Genomic DNA, 18,897 nt, shown 5'->3' with positions numbered 1-18,897 from the left:
CCTGCACCTTCATACCTCAGATCACCCCAATTCCTGCACCTTCACACCTCAGATCACCCCAATTCCTGCACCTTCATACCTCAGATCACCCCAATTCCTACACCTACACACCTCAGATCACCCCAATTCCTGCACCTTCACACCTCAGATCACCCCAATTCCTACACCTTCATACCTCAGATCACCCCAATTCCTACACCTTCACACCTCAGATCACCCCAATTCCTGCACCTTCACCCCTCAGATCACCCCAATTCCTGCACCTTCACACCTCAGATCACCCCAATTCCTGCACCTTCATACCTCAGATCACCCCCAATTCCTACACCTTCTTACCTCAGATCACCCCAATTCCTGCACCTTCATACCTCAGATCACCCCAATTCCTGCACCTTCATACCTCAGATCACCCCAATTCCTGCACCTTCATACCTCAGATCACCCCAATTCCTGCACCTTCATACCTCAGATCACCCCAATTCCTGCACCTTCTTACCTCAGATCACCCAAATTCCTGCACCTTCTTACCTCAGATCACCCAAATTCCTACACCTTCATACCTCAGATCACCCCAATTCCTGCACCTTCTTACCTCAGATCACCCAAATTCCTACACCTTCATACCTCAGATCACCCCAATGCCTGCACCTTCACCCCTCAGATCACCCCAATTCCTGCACCTTCACACCTCAGATCACCCCAATGCCTGCACCTTCACACCTCAGATCACCCCAATTCCTGCACCTTCACACCTCAGATCACCCCAATTCCTGCACCTTCATACCTCAGATCACCCCAATTCCTGCACCTTCATACCTCAGATCACCCAAATTCCTGCACCTTCATACCTCAGATCACCCAAATTCCTGCACCTTCATACCTCAGATCACCCCAATTCCTGCACCTTCATACCTCAGATCACCCCAATTTCTGCACCTTCACACTTCAGATCACCCCAATTCCTGCACCTTCATACCTCAGATCACCCCAATTTCTGCACCTTCTCACCTCTGATCACCCCAATTCCTGCACCTTCACACCTCAGATCACCCCAATTCCTGCACCTTCATACCTCAGATCACCCCAATTCCTACACCTTCACACCTCAGATCACCCCAATTCCTGCACCTTCACACCTCAGATCACCCCAATTCCTACACCTTCATACCTCAGATCACCCCAATTCCTACACCTTCACACCTCAGATCACCCCAATTCCTACACCTTCACACCTCAGATCACCCCAATTCCTACACCTTCACACCTCAGATCACCCCAATTCCTGCACCTTCATACCTCAGATCACCCCAATTCCTGCACCTTCACACCTCAGATCACCCCAATTCCTGCACCTTCATACCTCAGATCACCCCCAATTCCTACACCTTCATACCTCAGATCACCCCAATTCCTGCACCTTCATACCTCAGATCACCCCAATTCCTGCACCTTCATACCTCAGATCACCCCAATTCCTGCACCTTCACCCCTCAGATCACCCCAATTCCTGCACCTTCATACCTCAGATCACCCCAATTCCTGCACCTTCATACCTCAGATCACCCCAATTCCTGCACCTTCTTACCTCAGATCACCCAAATTCCTACACCTTCACACCTCAGATCACCCCAATTCCTGCACCTTCACCCCTCAGATCACCCCAATTCCTGCACCTTCATACCTCAGATCACCCCAATTCCTGCACCTTCACCCCTCAGATCACCCCAATTTCTACACCTTCACCCCTCAGATCACCCCAATTCCTACACCACCATACCTCAGATCACCCCAATTCCTGCACCTTCACACCTCAGATCACCCCAATTCCTACACCACCATACCTCAGATCACCCCAATTCCTGCACCTTCACACCTCAGAACACCCCAATTCCTGCACCTTCATACCTCAGATCACCCAAATTCCTGCACCTTCATACCTCAGATCACCCCAATTCCTGCACCTTCACACCTCAGATCACCCCAATTCCTGCACTTTCACACCTCAGATCACCCCAATTTCTGCACCTCCATACCTCGGATCACCCCAATTTCTACACCTTCACCCCTCAGATCACCCCAATTTCTGCACCTTCACACTTCAGATCACCCCAATTTCTGCACCTTCACACTTCAGATCACCCCAATTTCTGCACCTTCTCACCTCTGATCAGCCCCAATTTCTACACCTTCATACCTCAGATCACCCCAATTCCTACACCTCCATACCTCAGATCACCCCAATTCCTACCCCTTCATACCTCAGATCACCCCAATTTCTACACCTTCACCCCTCAGATCACCCCAATTCCTACACCTTCATACCTCAGATCACCCCAATTCCTGCACCTTAACACCTCAGATTACCCCAATTACTACACCTTCATACCTCAGATCACCCCAATTCCTGCACCTTAACACCTCAGATCACCCCAATTCCTACACCTTCATACCTCAGATCACCCCAATTCTTACACCTTCATATACCTCAGATCACCCCAATTCCTGCACCTTCACACCTCAGATCACCCCAGTTTCTGCACCTTCACACCTCAGATCACCCCAATTCCTGCACCTTCATACCTCAGATCACCCCAATTCCTACACCTCCTTACCTCAGATCACCCCAATTCCTACACCTTCATACCTCAGATCACCCCAATTCCTGCACCTTCATACCTCAGATCACCCCAATTCCTGCACCTTCACACCTCAGATCACCCCAATTCCTACACCTTCATACCTCAGATCACCCCAATTTCTGCACCTTCACACCTCAGATCACACCAGTTTCTGCACCTTCACACCTCAGATCACCCCAATTCCTGCACCTTCACACCTCAGATCACCCCAATTCCTACACCTCCATACCTCGGTTCACCCCAATTCCTACACCTCCTTACCTGAGATCACCCCAATTCCTACACCTTCATACCTCAGATCACCCCAATTCCTGCACCTTCATACCTCAGATCACCCCAATTCCTGCACCTTCACACCCCAGATCACCACAATTCCTGCACCTTCACACCTCAGATCACACCAGTTTCTGCACCTTCATACCTCAGATCACCCCAATTCCTGCACCTTCACCCCTCAGATCACCCCAATTCCTACACCTTCATACCTCAGATCACCCCAATTCCTACACCTTCATACCTCAGATCACCCCAATTCCTGCACCTTCACCCCTCAGATCACCCCAATTCCTGCACCTTCACACCTCAGATCACCCCAATTCCTGCACCTTCACACCTCAGATCACCCCAATTCCTACACCTTCATACCTCAGATCACCCCAATTCCTGCACCTTCATACCTCAGATCACCCCAATTCCTGCACTTTCATACCTCAGATCACCCCAATTCCTGCACCTTCATACCTCAGATCACAGTGTCTGCAATTGATGGGCACAGTGGCAGCATGTTTTTTTTTCCAGAATTTTTTTTGTTTTTTTTTGCGCCCCTTCGAAACATTTTGAGCACCAGCCACCGCTGATGTTGAAACTATGTTGCTTGCTAAATAACATTATTTTTTGTTAATCACGTTGTTATGGGTAAAGTTCTGTTTGAAACGTATTCACATTGTATTGGCTGGTTTGTGAAACACAGAGCAACCACAGCTTCTCCTCACAGCTACGCCGACGTCAGCGAGGCGGGAAACCACTGAGGAGACTGTCTCCTCCTTCCTACGCCTTCCACCCTCCCCTCAGCGTCACATGCGCCCCTGGCCGCTCCCGTCGGAAACCCCGTATTGCCTGTAGTGGAAGGAGCCTGGCCGCCGCCATTTCAGGGAGTCGCAGGTTTGCCATTCTACGGGCCTACGCGTCATTATACCGCCGCCACCAACCCCCGTACAGCCGGGACTCCCGTGTGTGTCTCTCTCTCTCCTGGTCACCCCCCCGCCTCATGCTCGGTGCTGTGTTCGCTGTGTAACGAAGCACTCTTCTCTTTGTAGATCTCTCGCCATTTTTATTCCGACCGTAAACAAGGCCGAGGCCTAGCTGCGAGACCAAGCCCTTGATAGGGGCACGCTGCTGCTGGTAAGTTACCCGGATCACGACTTGCCTCCCCCCCTCTTCCATGTAACCTTCCAGGCCTGCGGGCTGATCTCGGTGCCGCCCTTCCCAGCATATGTGTGTAACGAACGGTATTTACCGAGCGGTATAAAGATTTCTTATTACAAAGATAACGCATTAGCTTAGGGACTTTTTTTCTTTGAGGGCCCATAAATGTGTCCGGTCACGGCTGACCTTCGGGCCCCGCTCCCTGTGTGTCCTTGTGTGTACAGTGGTGTGTGTGCCCTCCGAGGACATGAGGGGGCGCCATGCTGCTGCGGGGCCAACTTCCCCCATCACCGCAACTCTGAGGCCTAACTCCCACCTATCTGTATACCATTGTAGTGCGCTCTGTAGATCTGCACCACGCAGCGTGTTTCCTAGGAAACCATGCTAAATGGCCTGTAGTGCAAACCTGCAAAATGCTCTAACAATGCAAAGGTGTAAATCAGGCCTAAGGGCCGATTCACACCACAAAACGTACTCCAGATCTGATCCCGGTGCGTGCGTTTTTATGCGTTTCTGCATGCAATTCAGGTGTTTTTTACCTGTTTCCCTCTGTACTGGGGTCCGTGCGATTTTGATGCATTCCAGTGTGTTTTTGAGGCCGGTTCACGCCACATGTCCAGTGCGTTTTATTTATTTTTTGCATTAAAGCGGGGGTTCACCCTATAAAAAAATTTTTTTTTTTTCTTCTAGCATAAAATTCGGCATAGTAGCGCGAGCTACAGTATGCCTGTCTTAATTTTTTTATCGCCGTACTCACTGTTATATCGTACATAGAAGATTCCGACTGCCCACGGGGAATGGGCGTTCCAATCCAGACGGAAGGTGATTGACGGCCGGCTCTGGCGCGTCACGCTTCTCCGGAAATAGCCGAAATAGGCTTGGCTCTTCACGGCGCCTGCGCATAGTCTGTGCGCAGGCGCCGTGAAGAGCCGAGACCTACTCCGGCTGTCTTCGGGGAGCGTGACGTGCCAGAGCCGGCCGTCAATCACCCTCCCTCTTGAAAGGAACGCCCATTCCCCGTGGGCAGTCGGAATCTTCTATGTACGATTACACAGTGAGTACGGGGATAAAAAAATTATGACAGGCATACTGTAGCTCGCGCTACAATGCCGAATTTTATGCTAAAAAGTTGTTCTGCAGGGTGAAACACCGCTTTAAGTACATTTTATTTTCTTCAATGGCATAGTTCACACCCATGCTTGTGATTCTAGATTCCTGGGGGGGGGGGGGGGGGGGGGGGGGGGGGGGGAATAGAACATGGTGCATTTTCCCCTGCACAAAACTGTACCAGAATTATTACTATACGGCACACAGGTGTCAAACACACGGCCCGCGGGCCGAATCCGGCCCTCCAGGACATTTCATGTGGCCCTCGCACCTCTCCTGCAGCTGCAGGAGAGCTCTGGTCCTCCTCCAAACCTTTAGGGCTCTTTCACACGGAGCGGATCCGTAAATTGATCCGCTCCGTTAGCCCGTTTGGCTCAGCGGGGATTCCTCCGTAATCCCTGCTGAGCTGTCGGCGGACAGGGCGGTCCCCCGCACACAGTGCAGAGACCGCCCTGTCTCTCCTCCGCTCTCCCCTATGGGGAATCGGATGAATACGGGCCATGTGTCCGTATTCACCCGTTCCGCCGGACGGAAGAAAAATAGGGCTTTCTTCCGTCCGCAAAAGCGGATCTTTGCGGACGCGGATGGTTGCGGACGTTAGCGGATGCATCATCCGCTAACGTTTGCAATCCCAAAGGAAACCATTACAAGTCCGTAAACGGACTTGTAATAAACGGACCGTTCTTCCGTACGTCTGAAAGGGGCCTTACTTTCTGCTTTCAAGCAATGCATCCAGCTTCTTCCCAGCAGCAACATAAGGAAAGGGGGGTGCACTGTGATGTAAGGGAGAGTGGGGGACTCAACTTCTGATGGTGGGGTGGCTCCTGACATCTAATGTAAGGGGAGGGAATGCGCTGGGCATCTAATCTTACAGATACAACCGGCCACTTTTGAGGGCAATCATAATGCTGATGCGACCCACGATGAAATTGAGTTTGACACCCCTGCTATACAGGATTTATGTAGCGCCAATAGTTTGCGCAGCGCTTAACAAATTTAAGGCAATATTAGTTACTTTACAAATTGGACACAAGGAATCAGAGCTTGCATTCAGAGTCCCCGTTCACTCGGTTGGACCGTTCAGGTCCAGCTGTCAGTTTTGACGGCGGACCTGAACAGCCGCTCCATGCATGCCTTTGGAGCGTCAGATGTCAGCGGAGACATGTCTGCTGACATCTGACCCAATCCGCCAAAAATCAGATGGATGGCGATACGTCCCCGGATTGGGTGAGATCTGATAAAAATGGACCTGCAGTCCCTCTTCATCGGATCTCTCCATTGGAGACACCAGCGCTGCACAAGCCCCTCCCCGCTCAGTGAGCAGAGAGGGACCTGTCATCCGCTGGCTCAGCGGAGAGATCTCCCGCTGAGCCGTCAGACTCTGTAGCGACGGAGTCCGCCTTGTGTGTTAAGAGGGCTAAAAGGAGGGTCAAATTTATACAAAAGGTAATGGCAGTGGGGGGGTGAGCTGAGGGAGAAAGTAAAACGCTATATTAGAAGCAGGATATGCTTCTTTAAGACCCCTTTCACACTGGGGTGTTTTTCAGGCGCTTTAGCGTTATAAAAAAGCGCATGAAAGAAGCCTCTTCTGCAATCCCAATGCGAAAGCCTGAGTGCTTTCAGACTAAAGCACCTGAAAAACACCCCAGTGTGAAAGGGGTCTTGGCGTTAAAAAAAAAAAAAAAAAAAAAGCGCCTGAAAGAAGCCTCACCTGCAATCCCAATGCGAAACCCCGAGTGCTTTCAGACTGCTGCGCTTGCAGGGCATCAAAAAAAGTCATGCAAGCCGCTTCTTTGCCGTGCTTTAGGAGCAGTGAATACACCGCTCCTAAAGCGCCCCTTCCAATTGAGGTTCTTTTTTAACGCCATAGCGCCTGAAAAACGCCCCAGTGTGAAAGCTGTCTTAGTGGAGCTTTACCAGCGTTTTTCGGGCGCTGGCAGTGTGAAAGGGCTCTGAAAGCACTCAGGATTTCACATTGGGATTGCAGATGAGGCTTCTTTCAGGTGCTTTTTTTAACGCCAATTGTGACACTGCAGCGGACAAATCTGACCCCAAATTGCTTTTTTGGGGGACCAGTGACATTATTGCATTGATCAGTGCTATAAAAATGCACTGATCAATGTATAAATGACACTGGCAGGGAAGAGGTTAACATTAGGGGGTGATCAAGGGGTTAACTGTGTTCCCTCAGCATGTTCAAACTGTAGGGGGGAGGATGGGCTTACTGAAACATGACAGATCACTGGGGACAGAAGATCTGTCATGTCACTAGGCAGAGCATGGAAATGCCTTGTTTACATAGGCAGTTCCCGTTCTGCCTCGCCGCGATCGCGGGCCACCGGTGGTCATAGTCTGTTGGGGGCGCCTGCCATTGTACAGGTACGTCAGTTTGTGCAGGAGAGCCATTCTGCCGACGTATATTAGCGCAAGTCGGTTGGCAAGTGGTTAACCACTTCCGCATCGGAAGGATTTAACCCCTTAAAGTGTTAAAACACAAAAATAATAATGATATCCTGGTCCCTTAAAGCAGATTAAACGGCACAATGCTTGGGCTATGTAATCTCCTCCCCCCTCTAAACTCTGGGGGAAAAAAAAGGCCTGCCACTTCCTGTATCCCCCCCCCTCCCCTGCTCTGACTGCCCTGACCACCGTAGTCTGAGTACAGCTCTGCCTCATCTGCAGCCCTGCTCTCATCTCATCCCCTCCTCCCTTTCAGTTGTGTCTGTGGGAGTGGATTTTTTGGCATACAGCCAAGACAGCTGATTGGAGGAAAGGCACGCTCCCCCTCTCCTCATTGGCAAAGCAAGAAAGTAATGTGCAGAGCTTGGCTCTGCTAATCTATTTATAGCAACCTCCCACAACACAAACTTCAGGCTGTTTTTGTCTCTGTGGTGTGAACTATGCCATTGGAAACCATATAACCTTCTTTTTATGTGCTTTTGATGGAGAAACAAAATGCACTGAACTGCATGTGGTGTGAGCTGGCCCTGCTGTAATGGGCAGCGGTGCGTTGCGTCCGAGTTGCTTTTAGGCTGGTTTCACATATATACGAGTTTTGCAGTCCAGTGTTTTTGTTTACCGGTTCATGTGCAAATTTTTTCCCTAATGGGACCTTTTTCAAAACTGCGCATGTGTGAACTGCTTCTATTGGAAGCCATTCACATGTTAATGCGAATTGAATATGGTTAAAACCGCATCTAATTAGCATATGTGAACCCAGCAAAAAGGTTGGTTCACCTTCACCAAAAAGCTCCCTTTGCAGGTAACAGGCACCTGTACAAAAAAGTAAAACGTAGAACAAAGGTAAAGTAGAACTATAGTTCAAACTTTTTTTTTTTTATAGAGAAAAGGTCATAACCCCTGTAAGATTGCATCATCTGTGGCTCATTTTGGAGGTTTCCTTCTATCTCCTGTTCCATGGCCAATACAGGATGCGAGAGGGGATCCCTGGAGTGCCGCCAGAACTAGTGTTCACATGGGAGGAGTTCATTTTTTCCTGTTCTGGTGTCAACCTGGAATTTAGTTTTTTCTTAGTGATGCACCGAAAATAGGGATATCTGCGTTTTGTCCATAATGGCCACCAAAAAAAGCGTGCGGTTTTGACACGCTTATGGTGTATTTTTCATAGGTTTTCTTTTTTTCTGACCATTAATGCGGCTAGCAAGGTTAACACCGCAATGGACCAAACATAATTTAAAGGGATGCATTTTTCATGTGCTTTTTTTGTTTTTTTTTAGCAGAACTATACTCCCACAAAAGCTTATTGCTCATAATTGCCGAACAGTAGTTGTGTTTTTTAGGGTTAGTGTTTTTACAGCTGCAGGTTCACACTGGGCTGCGGGAATGAAGCAGTGTGAGTTGAGCTGAACTGGCAGTCCTAGTTTTGGCTGCGATTGGGGACATCTGCAGGTTTCTGCACAGATTTAAATGTAAATCACGGCCTGAAATCACAAGACGTAGTACAGAAACTACTTTTTGAAATTGGTGCGGCATTATCAAAACGCACCAGTGTGAACCAGGGCTAAAACCCACTAGTAACGTTTATTGCCAATCAAAACCTGCAGGGACATAGTATAACATGCTGAGGGGTTTACTGGCTGTAGAAAAAACTGCCCCCCCCCCCCCAATACTTTCTTCTCCATGATGCAGTGTCTGAGAGATCCTTTCATTTGATGGTCAGCAGTAACAGCTGGCAGTGTTTTAGCAATGTCCTGGGAGTTTTCCCAGTCAGGCTTCATGAGGTATGTAAATGTCATAGACCTACACCATGGGTGTTTTTCAACTTTGATCAAAGATGCTGTTTTTTTATTTATTAAAATCTACAGACACCCCTTACCTGCATAGGCAGTTTTTATTGGTAAAGGTGGACTATGCCTTTAAGTCATGTCAAGCAGCAAAGGTCCTGTGAGATTTGTTTTCCTAATGTGGGAAATGATCACACTTGACACTTTGCAACTGCATCCTAGAATGTGATGTATACGCCATAGGCACACGTTTCAGTTGTAGAGCAGCACCAGCTGCCAAACTCTGCAAGGTAGTATTATTTTATTCCCTTGATGCAACACACATGTTCCCTGTTTTTAAGAGGCAGAAGCGACCCGTCCGCCTTAAATGCTTGCGTGAGCGAGGCCTTCAAGTGGAATAAAGGGAGCCCTTTTCCTTCATCAGTCCCCATCTCTTGCCAGTGTCTTTGTGTTCGGCCATCTTCATTGGCAGGTGCGGGATGATGTCGCACACCTGCGCAGGCGCTAGTCGTCTCAGCACACAGGGATCGGGCTGGTGCTGTAAGCTGAGGTCAGTTTACATGCTGGGGAATGCTGTGAGCATGCAGGTAAGTGTATTAAAGAAGATGTTGCATGTCTCTTCTGCAATGAAAAGCCTTCCTGCTCACAGTGAATAACAGCTGGACATTTGTTCTGCTTTAAAATTCCTAAAGTGAAAGATAAGGCTAATATCCTTAAAAATGCTCCCTACTCCTGCATACCGTGTATAAAAATATTTTTTACTTTATTTTTAATCTGGTTCATTCATGTTATCCTGCAACTTCAGCTCCCACATGTCAGTATGTGGCTGCTGCAGGGGAGAGGAAGGAGCTCTGAGAACAGCTGCACCATGAAAGCCTATAGGTTATGTCAGGGCTCTGGGAATTCACAGCTGTTAAGTGCTTCTTTACATGTGATTAGAGATGCAGAATCGCATGACCAGATTAAAAAAAAAAGGTAATTACTCAGATCTCTTTTTATGCAGGATAGGTAGGAGGGAATAATTTTTTTGAAAAGTTTATAGTTACTTTTTATAGTTAAAATGGTAGTAAAGGTTATCAAATCTCCAAATTACTTTTTTTTTTTTTTTTTGTGCTGCTGCGTTACAGCTTTGTTAGGGGCTGGCTACATTCTCCATGGTTATATATAGAACATAGTCGCCCTGTCTTGTTCCAAGATGGACTATGTGATGTGTAGTGTATATAGAGCAGTGCACATGACAGCAACTAACGTGCACTGTTCATTCCATACAGAAACCAGAAGGAAAAGGAGAGGTTCAGGAGCTCACAAAGGCAGAAAACACAGTAAGAACCAATTTCACAAAAAAGATTACAAAGCTATAAGTAGTGTGTATAGATCGTTTTTGGAGAATAAGAATATTGTTTACTATCACTTTAAGCTGCCCATACACTGATAGATTTAACGTATCAGTATATTTGATAAAAATAAATACATTAATGAATGTAATTTCACAAACAAAAAATGCATACAAAGGGGTTGATAGTAGAGCTGGAGAGTGCAAAATCTGGTGCAGCTTTTTTTTTTTTCCTAATGCTTAATTGAATAAGCTGAAGTTAGAAGCTGGCTACCGTGCAGAACTGCACCAGATTTTGCACTCTCCAGTTTTAGTACATCGGCACCACTGTAAGGAGTTTGTAAAACATTTTTCATCCTGCACGTTTGAATTTCCTCATCGCTGATGAAAATGAATGTTGATTTGACCCCCACTATTAGAAAATCAAATGTTCCTGAGACTAAAGTTTTCAAACTAAATTCTTCTAGTTTATGGTCAGCTTGAATAGGATCCTCTTTGTTTTTGTTTTTTTCATATTGATGTCACACCTTCAGAATTGAGCAGTACATGTTTCCTGGTTGAATGTTTTGTATGTTTAGTGGTGTTAATCATCAGTGGGTGCTTGTTTTACTTTTATAATGATTGGCACGTCTGATTCTGAGAAGCACACATGTTGCAGGCCCGGTTTACACTTTTAGCTGGGTGTCTTTTGGTGGTTTGGACTTTTTACTATGGTTTTTGTGAAGTTGTATTTGCTGTTGGTTTGAGAAACTTTTTTTGGTTGGGGGAGAAAGGGGGTGCATCTAATTTATAAGTGTTTTCACATGAGATTCAATTACCTTTTTATCAATCAACTTGGGGAAAAGTGTGAATTCTGGGTGAAATTTGAAAGTTTCTTTGCGTTTTGGCTTAATGTGGTTTAGTCGGTAAACGTAGTTATCACTGCAGCTGTCATGGCCGCATGGTTTTTGGACTTCTAATCATGGTTTATATATATATATATATATATATATATATATATACATATATATATATATATATATATATATATATATACACAGGCATGTCCCACTTTCAAGTACACAATGGGGTTTATTTACTACAAAATCTGGCTCATTCTGCATAGAAACCAATGAGCTTTTAACCCCAGCTTGTTCAATTAAGCCTGGTAATAAAACCTGGAGGCTCATTGGTTTCTATGCAGAAGTGAGTCTTTTTTTTATTTATTTTTTCACTTTCCAGAGATGGTAAATCCCCATTGTGGGGTATGCCTGTACTACGTTTTAGTGGAGGTTCCCACTAGTGCGATGCCACGTTCGCACCGCATTGTTGTGCACCATATGTGATGTCTGTGCGATGCGATTTTCAGGCATACAAACTGGCTTAAATCGCATTGCATTTGCCCAAAATGGTCCAGGACTTTTTTGGTCTGCACTGGAATCGGATTGCATGGGTGTTCACACCTATGCGATCTGATTCCTACACGATCTGATTGCTACACCGTTTCACAGTTCACACTGCGGATCGATCTGCGGCTTGTCATTGTCTTTACATTTACACCCGCAGCAGTTTGCAGATCTCGGTGTGACCCACTGCAATTCAGGTGCGATGCAGGAAGCCGCACTGGATTCACAGGGTTTCCCACACCGCACCAGTGTGAGCCGAGCCAATTCACTACTCCCACAGACTTGGGTTATTTTGTAACTTGTTACTTAGATGTTAATATTTTAACTAGCTCTAGTCAGATAACACAAGCTGTACTTTGCTCTCTTATCTTAGAAAAATTGATTTAGGAACACTAGGGTGGGGGAAGGTTTTTTTGGTTTGCTTGCATTTGTGGAAAATATGATGTCATGGTTCAGCTTTGAACGTGTTGGGCCCATTTTTTGAGAGTTTTGATGGCAACCCGAGAAATCTGAATTTATTAGTGTATATAATGTTTTATCAGGATGTTGTTGCATTTAAACTCCTGCAGCCTTATGCTAAAGTGCAGAGAGTAGCTGAATCTACAGTCTATAATCAGCCCTGTGGGTTTGGGGCTATGTGATACAACAGTGTGCGGCATACTCAACTGTAACCAGGTTTTCCATGCCTCATGAGGTTAAAATGGTATTTGATCCGTCAGTGGATTAAGTGGTGTAATACCCCTGGATGATGAGTGATAATTCTTCAATTTTCTCTCTCCTTCTTCTAGAAGTTGCGTTGATTGACTAGTATACTAGCTTAAAAGGTAAAAAAGTTGAAACAAGTGTAATGTATTAATCCCGCACTTGAAATTTAAAGCGGACCTACACTGTGTCTGAGCACCGCAAAGCAAAAACACTAACTCATAATAATCAAAGCAAACTCCACCATCCATATCTCCTTGCTTTTATTATGCTGCAAAATCACTTTGAACCCCCCCCCCCCCCACCCCCCTGTGCTTAGTTCAGGCATACAAGCAGGAGGGTGTGCACGGCTGGCAAAAAAACCTCCAGAAGACTCCTGGGGTGTATAAGCTCATTTGCTTAGGCATGGAAACCAGGAAGTAACTGAAGAAACCAAATTTTATTTTTATTTTTTTAAAACCAGTAAATATCATATACTTTACTGTCTATTTACTAATGCTAGCCGCATAAGGATTAAAGAGTCTGTTAATTCAGATAGTTACGTTAACCTAGAGCTGGGTGATTTATATTATTTTTTTATAAAAAAAACTCGATTTACGTTTCAAATTTTTATTTTTGATGGACACTGCACCGGTCCTGAGACGCTGCGGGCAGGAGTTTTTAGGCGAGGCCTAGTCCTGGGGAAAAAAAATATCTAAAAAACAAAAAAAAAAATGAATCGATTTGACCTACCAGCTCGATTTTAAAATCAAATCGATTTTTTTCCTAGCTTTTAACCACTACATTACTGAGCCTATTTCTTAGATTTGGTGTTTACAAGTTAAAAACTTTTTTTTTTGCTAGAAAATTGCATGGAACCCCCAAAAATAATATATCAGTATTTTTTCTAACACCCTAGAGAATAAAATGGCGGTTGTTGCAATACTGTCTGTCGCACCGTATTTGCGCACCGTCTTACAAGCGCTCTTTTTTTTTTTTTTTTAAATAATAAAAAAAAATTAATTAAAAAACCGTTAAAGTTAGCCCAATATTTTTTTATATTGTGAAAGATAATGTTACTCCCATTAAATTGATACCCAACATGTCACGCTTCAAAATTGCATCTGCTCGTGGAATGGCGACAAACTTTTTTACCCTTTAAAATCTCTATAGGCGGCGACATGGCCTACAGGTTGCATGTTTTGAGTTACAGAGGAGGGCTAGAATTATTGCTCAGAATCAGTTTGGTCAGTCAGATACCGGCATTTTTGGGCACGTGTGAGGCACAGTGACCAACCCCCGAATTCTGCGTTCATGACAACCGTTCCTGATTGCTTACAGTCCGAAATGCAAACGCTGGTTACAGTAACCAGCTACCTTGTATTTCAGCCTATTATAGATTTTGACAAGCTGCTGGCAGAGGGGCTCTTGTACCTCTTGGGTGCTAGAAATTGCTGTGATTTGCCAATGAGGTTGGTGTGATAAACTACTTTTTTTGGTAATTCCGTTGCGTGTCTACATTTGTTACCAAGTTAAAGCCCTTCCTTATGCAAGACTAAAGATATAATGCGCAGAAACACCAAAATAAAATAAACTCCCTGGGATTTAAAGAGCATAAGGCCTGGGGCTGAAGTGGTTAAAAAAAAAAAAACTTTAGTAATCCCATCCATTATGCTTGTATATATGTTTTAATTAAAAATGACAGACCACCTCTGGCTAGTCTTCATTTTACATGTTGTAAGCCAGAAGCAGAAATGTCTCATTTCTTGAACATGTAGATTTTCTTCCTGTCCTTGTCTGTCACGGTGCAATGATTAGTGGTGGCGCTCGTCTTCTACTGACTCCTATTGATTAAATAAGACATTGTTCTCTGTGCCTTTATTAAGATGGTTAGCATAATCTCACCCTTTTCAGGTTTAAAATTGCACTGTTTTTAATAACTGTAGACAATATTTTTTATCCATAGGTTTTGCTTGAAGGATAACACTAAACATATGGTACTAATTTTCCTCGCTATTCCCATACAACACAAATAGCCTAATGTATAGCTGAAATCAATATGGTGATCTCCGTGGAACACGGGCTATAAAATCTTATGCTTCGCTGACCTGGAGGTGTCCCCCTGCAGGCTTGCAAGTAAATGATTTCTCCATTAGGGCCTAGGAAGAAAAGCACTGTATATACCACGACATGCCAAGGTAGTAAAGAACTGCCAGAGTAAGCTGTTGGTGCAGGAGGAAGATCCTGAGGAATGTAATGGTTCCATTAGTAGAAGTTCAGTAGCCGTTGGCTCTCCCAAGTGTGTGGAGTTTATATTTTTTCTGTAGAGGGGAAAAAAATGTTTTCTGGAGTTTTCACTTTAAAAATGACCTCCTAATGAAGACTTAAAATTAAAAGTAGAATTAAAGGCAGAACTTTTTTTTTTTCGTCGGGGAGGGGTACAATCCAATCGGTGTTTGTTTTTTTTGCCATCTGTGCTCCTTTACAGAGCTTTCCTATCACTTCCTGTTCCATAGCCAAACAGGAAGTGAGAAATCCTTGCAAAGGAAATACTTTAGGGACCCCAGGTCACCAGAACTAATGTCTTCATTGGAAGATTTGGCTTCTATTCCCTTTCTGGGGAGCGTGAACATCGCAATCCCCTGTACTGTATTATAGTCAGAACTGTCAGTTGCGATGCCAGGGGGACAATCTGTAGTGTCTGGCAGTAAGCGGCAGTGCTGAGGACTTGAGATGATCAATCAGTAACTTGTTTTTACAGAGCATAGAAAATGTGTGTGTGTGTTTTTTTTTTTTCCCTTTGTGTTCCACTTTAAATTGTAATTATTAGTTTGCGCCTTTATTTCATGTTCTAACTTCAAATTGGCAATCCATGTTGGTTACTCTTGCATGGAATAGCTTGCCCCTGAATCAGGGAAACTTTTATCCATAATTTCTTGACTGAACACCTTTCCAGAAAAGATTTAGGAAACTGTATCATTTATCACCCTGTAGATTAGTTGACGTATTAATCAGGTTTGTAGATAAATATTTTTTTGTTTGTTTTCAGAGAAATCAAAATGGCTGATGACATTGATATAGAAGCGATGCTGGAAGCTCCTTACAGGAAGGTGAGAATGATCTGCATAATTTTGTATTCAGAACATTGGTTCTTTTAAAACTACTGCAGAAATGTAAACTAACACCCCTGGAGATCTCGTGACTTATCCCTTGGAGATGTTGCATAACTTGAAAAGTAAATATTTACTGTAAATGTGATGATTATGTGCAGTAGTTTGACTTCAGCGTGATAAATAAATGCCCATCTATCTCTTTTTGTAGACTTGCCTAACGATATATCACCTCTACTCCCATGAATTCACCTTTGATTCCAGTGTGAACTGTCAATCATAAGGTAGTAATTGAGTGACGTATCGCTGTACCGTGGTCCCCTAGGTAAAAAGACTTGCCTATGAATTGCCGAGCCTCGGTTTGGCATAACAACAAGGTGAATGCAGTGGTTTATGGGGAAAAAAATGGGGTTCCAAGAATATCCACTTTCACCAGCCAAAGAGCAGGACAGTTCAAGCAGATTTTACTCTGCACTTTCTAACATTTCATTACTTTTTTAACGTAACGAAAACTGGTGAAAAGTTTTGACAACGGGAAGCATTCAGCCTGTGAGTAATGAAAAAAAAAAAAGTGACCAGATTCTTGGATCTCCCACTTATTTTATTTGTTTTATTTTTCTGTCATAATTTAATATGGCTGTTATGCTGTCCTCAGCCTTAGTTCAGCAAAGTTCCTTAGTTTTGTAAACACGGGATTCAAACTTTATTACCATATAGTGTAACTGTATATTAATGCAAATTCCCTGTTTTGGAGATGTATCCATTATCTTTACTGGCGTTTTAACTGTTTGCATGCTAAAGCACTGAGAACCCCAGTTTAATTTGCTCTAAATCGTTTTTTTTTTTTTTTTTTACATTGGCTTTGTTTGAATCCCTATTGTGGTTTGTTTACCACCACATTTGCTAGACTAGACGAGACAGTATTTCTGTATTGTTTTTTTAAGTACCCCCCCCCCCCCCCCCTGAACATAATGTCTGGCTTTAAAAGCCTTAGTCTGGGATATTTCCATGTTAACAGGTGTGGCTTTAGGGCAATGTGTAGGTTGGAAAGGTGCATATTTGCTTATTTTTTTTTTTCTTGGGAGTCGACGTTACTAAAGCAGTGTGAATCCCTGTTTGCTTCAGGGCGTGATGTGTGACAGAGGTGGCATCAAGCTCTTACAGTCCCAACCCTCCATCGAAAATGGGCGAAGATCTCAGGAATGGCATCGGTCACAGGAAATGGATAGTGGTTGCTGCTAGCGTGGCCACTTAGGGCTTAGGCAAAACGATAGCCTTGGTACTCATCACAAGGACCACAGCACCCAACCATTTTGCTTAAACCAATACGTTCTCCCACATGTAGACCAAACTATCGCCTTTTTACAGTCACAGGATGTTCAACCACATAAGTTAATGTACAGACCTACTAAAACAAGTTGCACTACTTAAATTTTAGTCTATATAATCCACTTTTTACATCCTAGTGGATTGCTTCAAAATAATTTCCCATGTATATTCTTTCTTGTAGCCTTCCACACACAGTTTTAGTTACCTAGACATTAAATATTTCTTATTCTCTCATTCCAATCCCCTTTTACCCCTTTTACCCACTTGAAATATTTCCTCCTCGTCCTCATGATGTTCTTCTATCAACCCTGCTTAGGACGAGAACAAACAGAACAGTGCCAATGGACATGAGGAGCGTAGCAAGAAGTAAGTGGTTTTATCTTTAAATGCAGGAAATCTGAGCATTTGGTTGGCATGTATCATTGGTTGTTGACCCTCATTTGTGTTGGTGCCTCCTGGACTTTTAAGAGGTTTCAGATGCTAGATGGGGGCCGGGCATTTTATGATGTGACTGCCATGATTGGCTGTTATGGCAATCGCATACCTCCCGATTGCAAGAACTGTTAGCCCGACGGTAACTGTGCTGGGAGATGGTGGGGTGCGTGCTCTTGGCACAGCTATCTACTAATTGCACAAATGTGCGGTTGCTTGATGCCAAGGCCCCCCCACCAAGAGGCCGCATATTTGGGTACTGTCGGCGCCTAGGGGTTAAAGGAGCCTGTTACAATATGCCTTCACATAAGATCAAAATTTGACAAATTGGCCTTATTAGATGTGTCCTAGAACTTTTTTTTTTTTTTTTTTTCCCCCTAAACATTACATTTATGTTCTGATGGAGCGTTTATATGACAAAAGATGGTGGTAGTTACAGTATTTGTTCAAGCCTCTTTTCAGTAAAAAATTATTGCCCTAGAATGTTAACACACACACTTTTTGGTGAAAGCTAATATAGTGCCACCAAAATAGATCTAAAACTTTAAGCCTAGAAATTGTGTGCACCCGCAAAACCAACAAACTAAGATGCTTCTATTATATAGTAATAAGCCTTTTTTTAACAGCCTAACTTCAGTTATGTCTGCTTTAATTATAATTTGGTGGTGAAAAATGTCTGAAAATTCCCCCTTGCACATTAGGTTCAAATCGCCAATATTTTTGACTTTTAAAATGACTAAAAATTACACAGAGTCCCCGAGTTACAAACCTCGTACTTGCAAGGGAGGGAAGTGAGAGAACATTCACTCTTTGGAGGGGAAAAAAGGTGTCTCCACTGAAGGTTTATCACCAATCCTTGTTTTCCTCAACAACCCAAAATCCAATTGTCATAGGGACAGAAAGTAAGGTAATTTTCTGAATGGGCACAGACGGCAAAACAAACATTACAGGGATGTTAACCCTTCCCTGTGCTATCCGAAAAAATCTTTTGTCTGGATTTGCACTTAAATAGTAAGAGTTCCAACTTGCACACAAATTCAACTTAAAGCAGAGTTCCACCCCTTCTTCTTTTTTCATTTTTTTTTTTTATTTAAAGTTCGTAGCTACAAAAAGCATTACTGCTGACTTGTAATAAACCAACACTTGACTGTCCCATGCTCCAGCTATGCGGGTGCACGGAGCCTCGCTCCTCGGCGCAGTCATTTCTACTGT

General features: G+C 44.3%; 1 protein-coding gene across 9 annotated transcripts in view; it reads left to right on the top strand.

Annotated features, from left to right (window-relative positions):
- Positions 1-3,700: 3,700 nt before the first annotated feature.
- RBM39 (RNA binding motif protein 39) overlaps positions 3,701-18,897 on the top strand; it is a 31,168-nt gene continuing 15,971 nt past the window's right edge. Inside the window, exons 1-5 of one of the 9 annotated variants that reach the window (XM_040330624.1) lie at positions 3,701-3,800; positions 3,956-4,040; positions 10,687-10,737; positions 15,864-15,924; positions 17,570-17,619. In XM_040330624.1, coding sequence (XP_040186558.1) covers positions 15,874-15,924; positions 17,570-17,619 — 101 coding nt within the window. In that variant the 5' untranslated portion in view covers positions 3,701-3,800; positions 3,956-4,040; positions 10,687-10,737; positions 15,864-15,873. Of the gene's footprint in view, positions 4,041-10,017; positions 10,738-12,921; positions 12,958-15,863; positions 15,925-16,135; positions 16,302-17,569; positions 17,620-18,897 lie in introns of those variants that run through there. The other 8 variants (XM_040330623.1, XM_040330626.1, XM_040330621.1 and 5 more) reach the window with 8 other exon arrangements.

This window comes from Rana temporaria, chromosome 12, assembly GCF_905171775.1.
Source record: "Rana temporaria chromosome 12, aRanTem1.1, whole genome shotgun sequence".
NCBI classification, from domain to species: Eukaryota; Metazoa; Chordata; class Amphibia; order Anura; family Ranidae; genus Rana; species Rana temporaria.
Note: the sequence above shows the minus strand (reverse complement) of the source record. Positions and strands in the feature narration are given on the sequence as shown.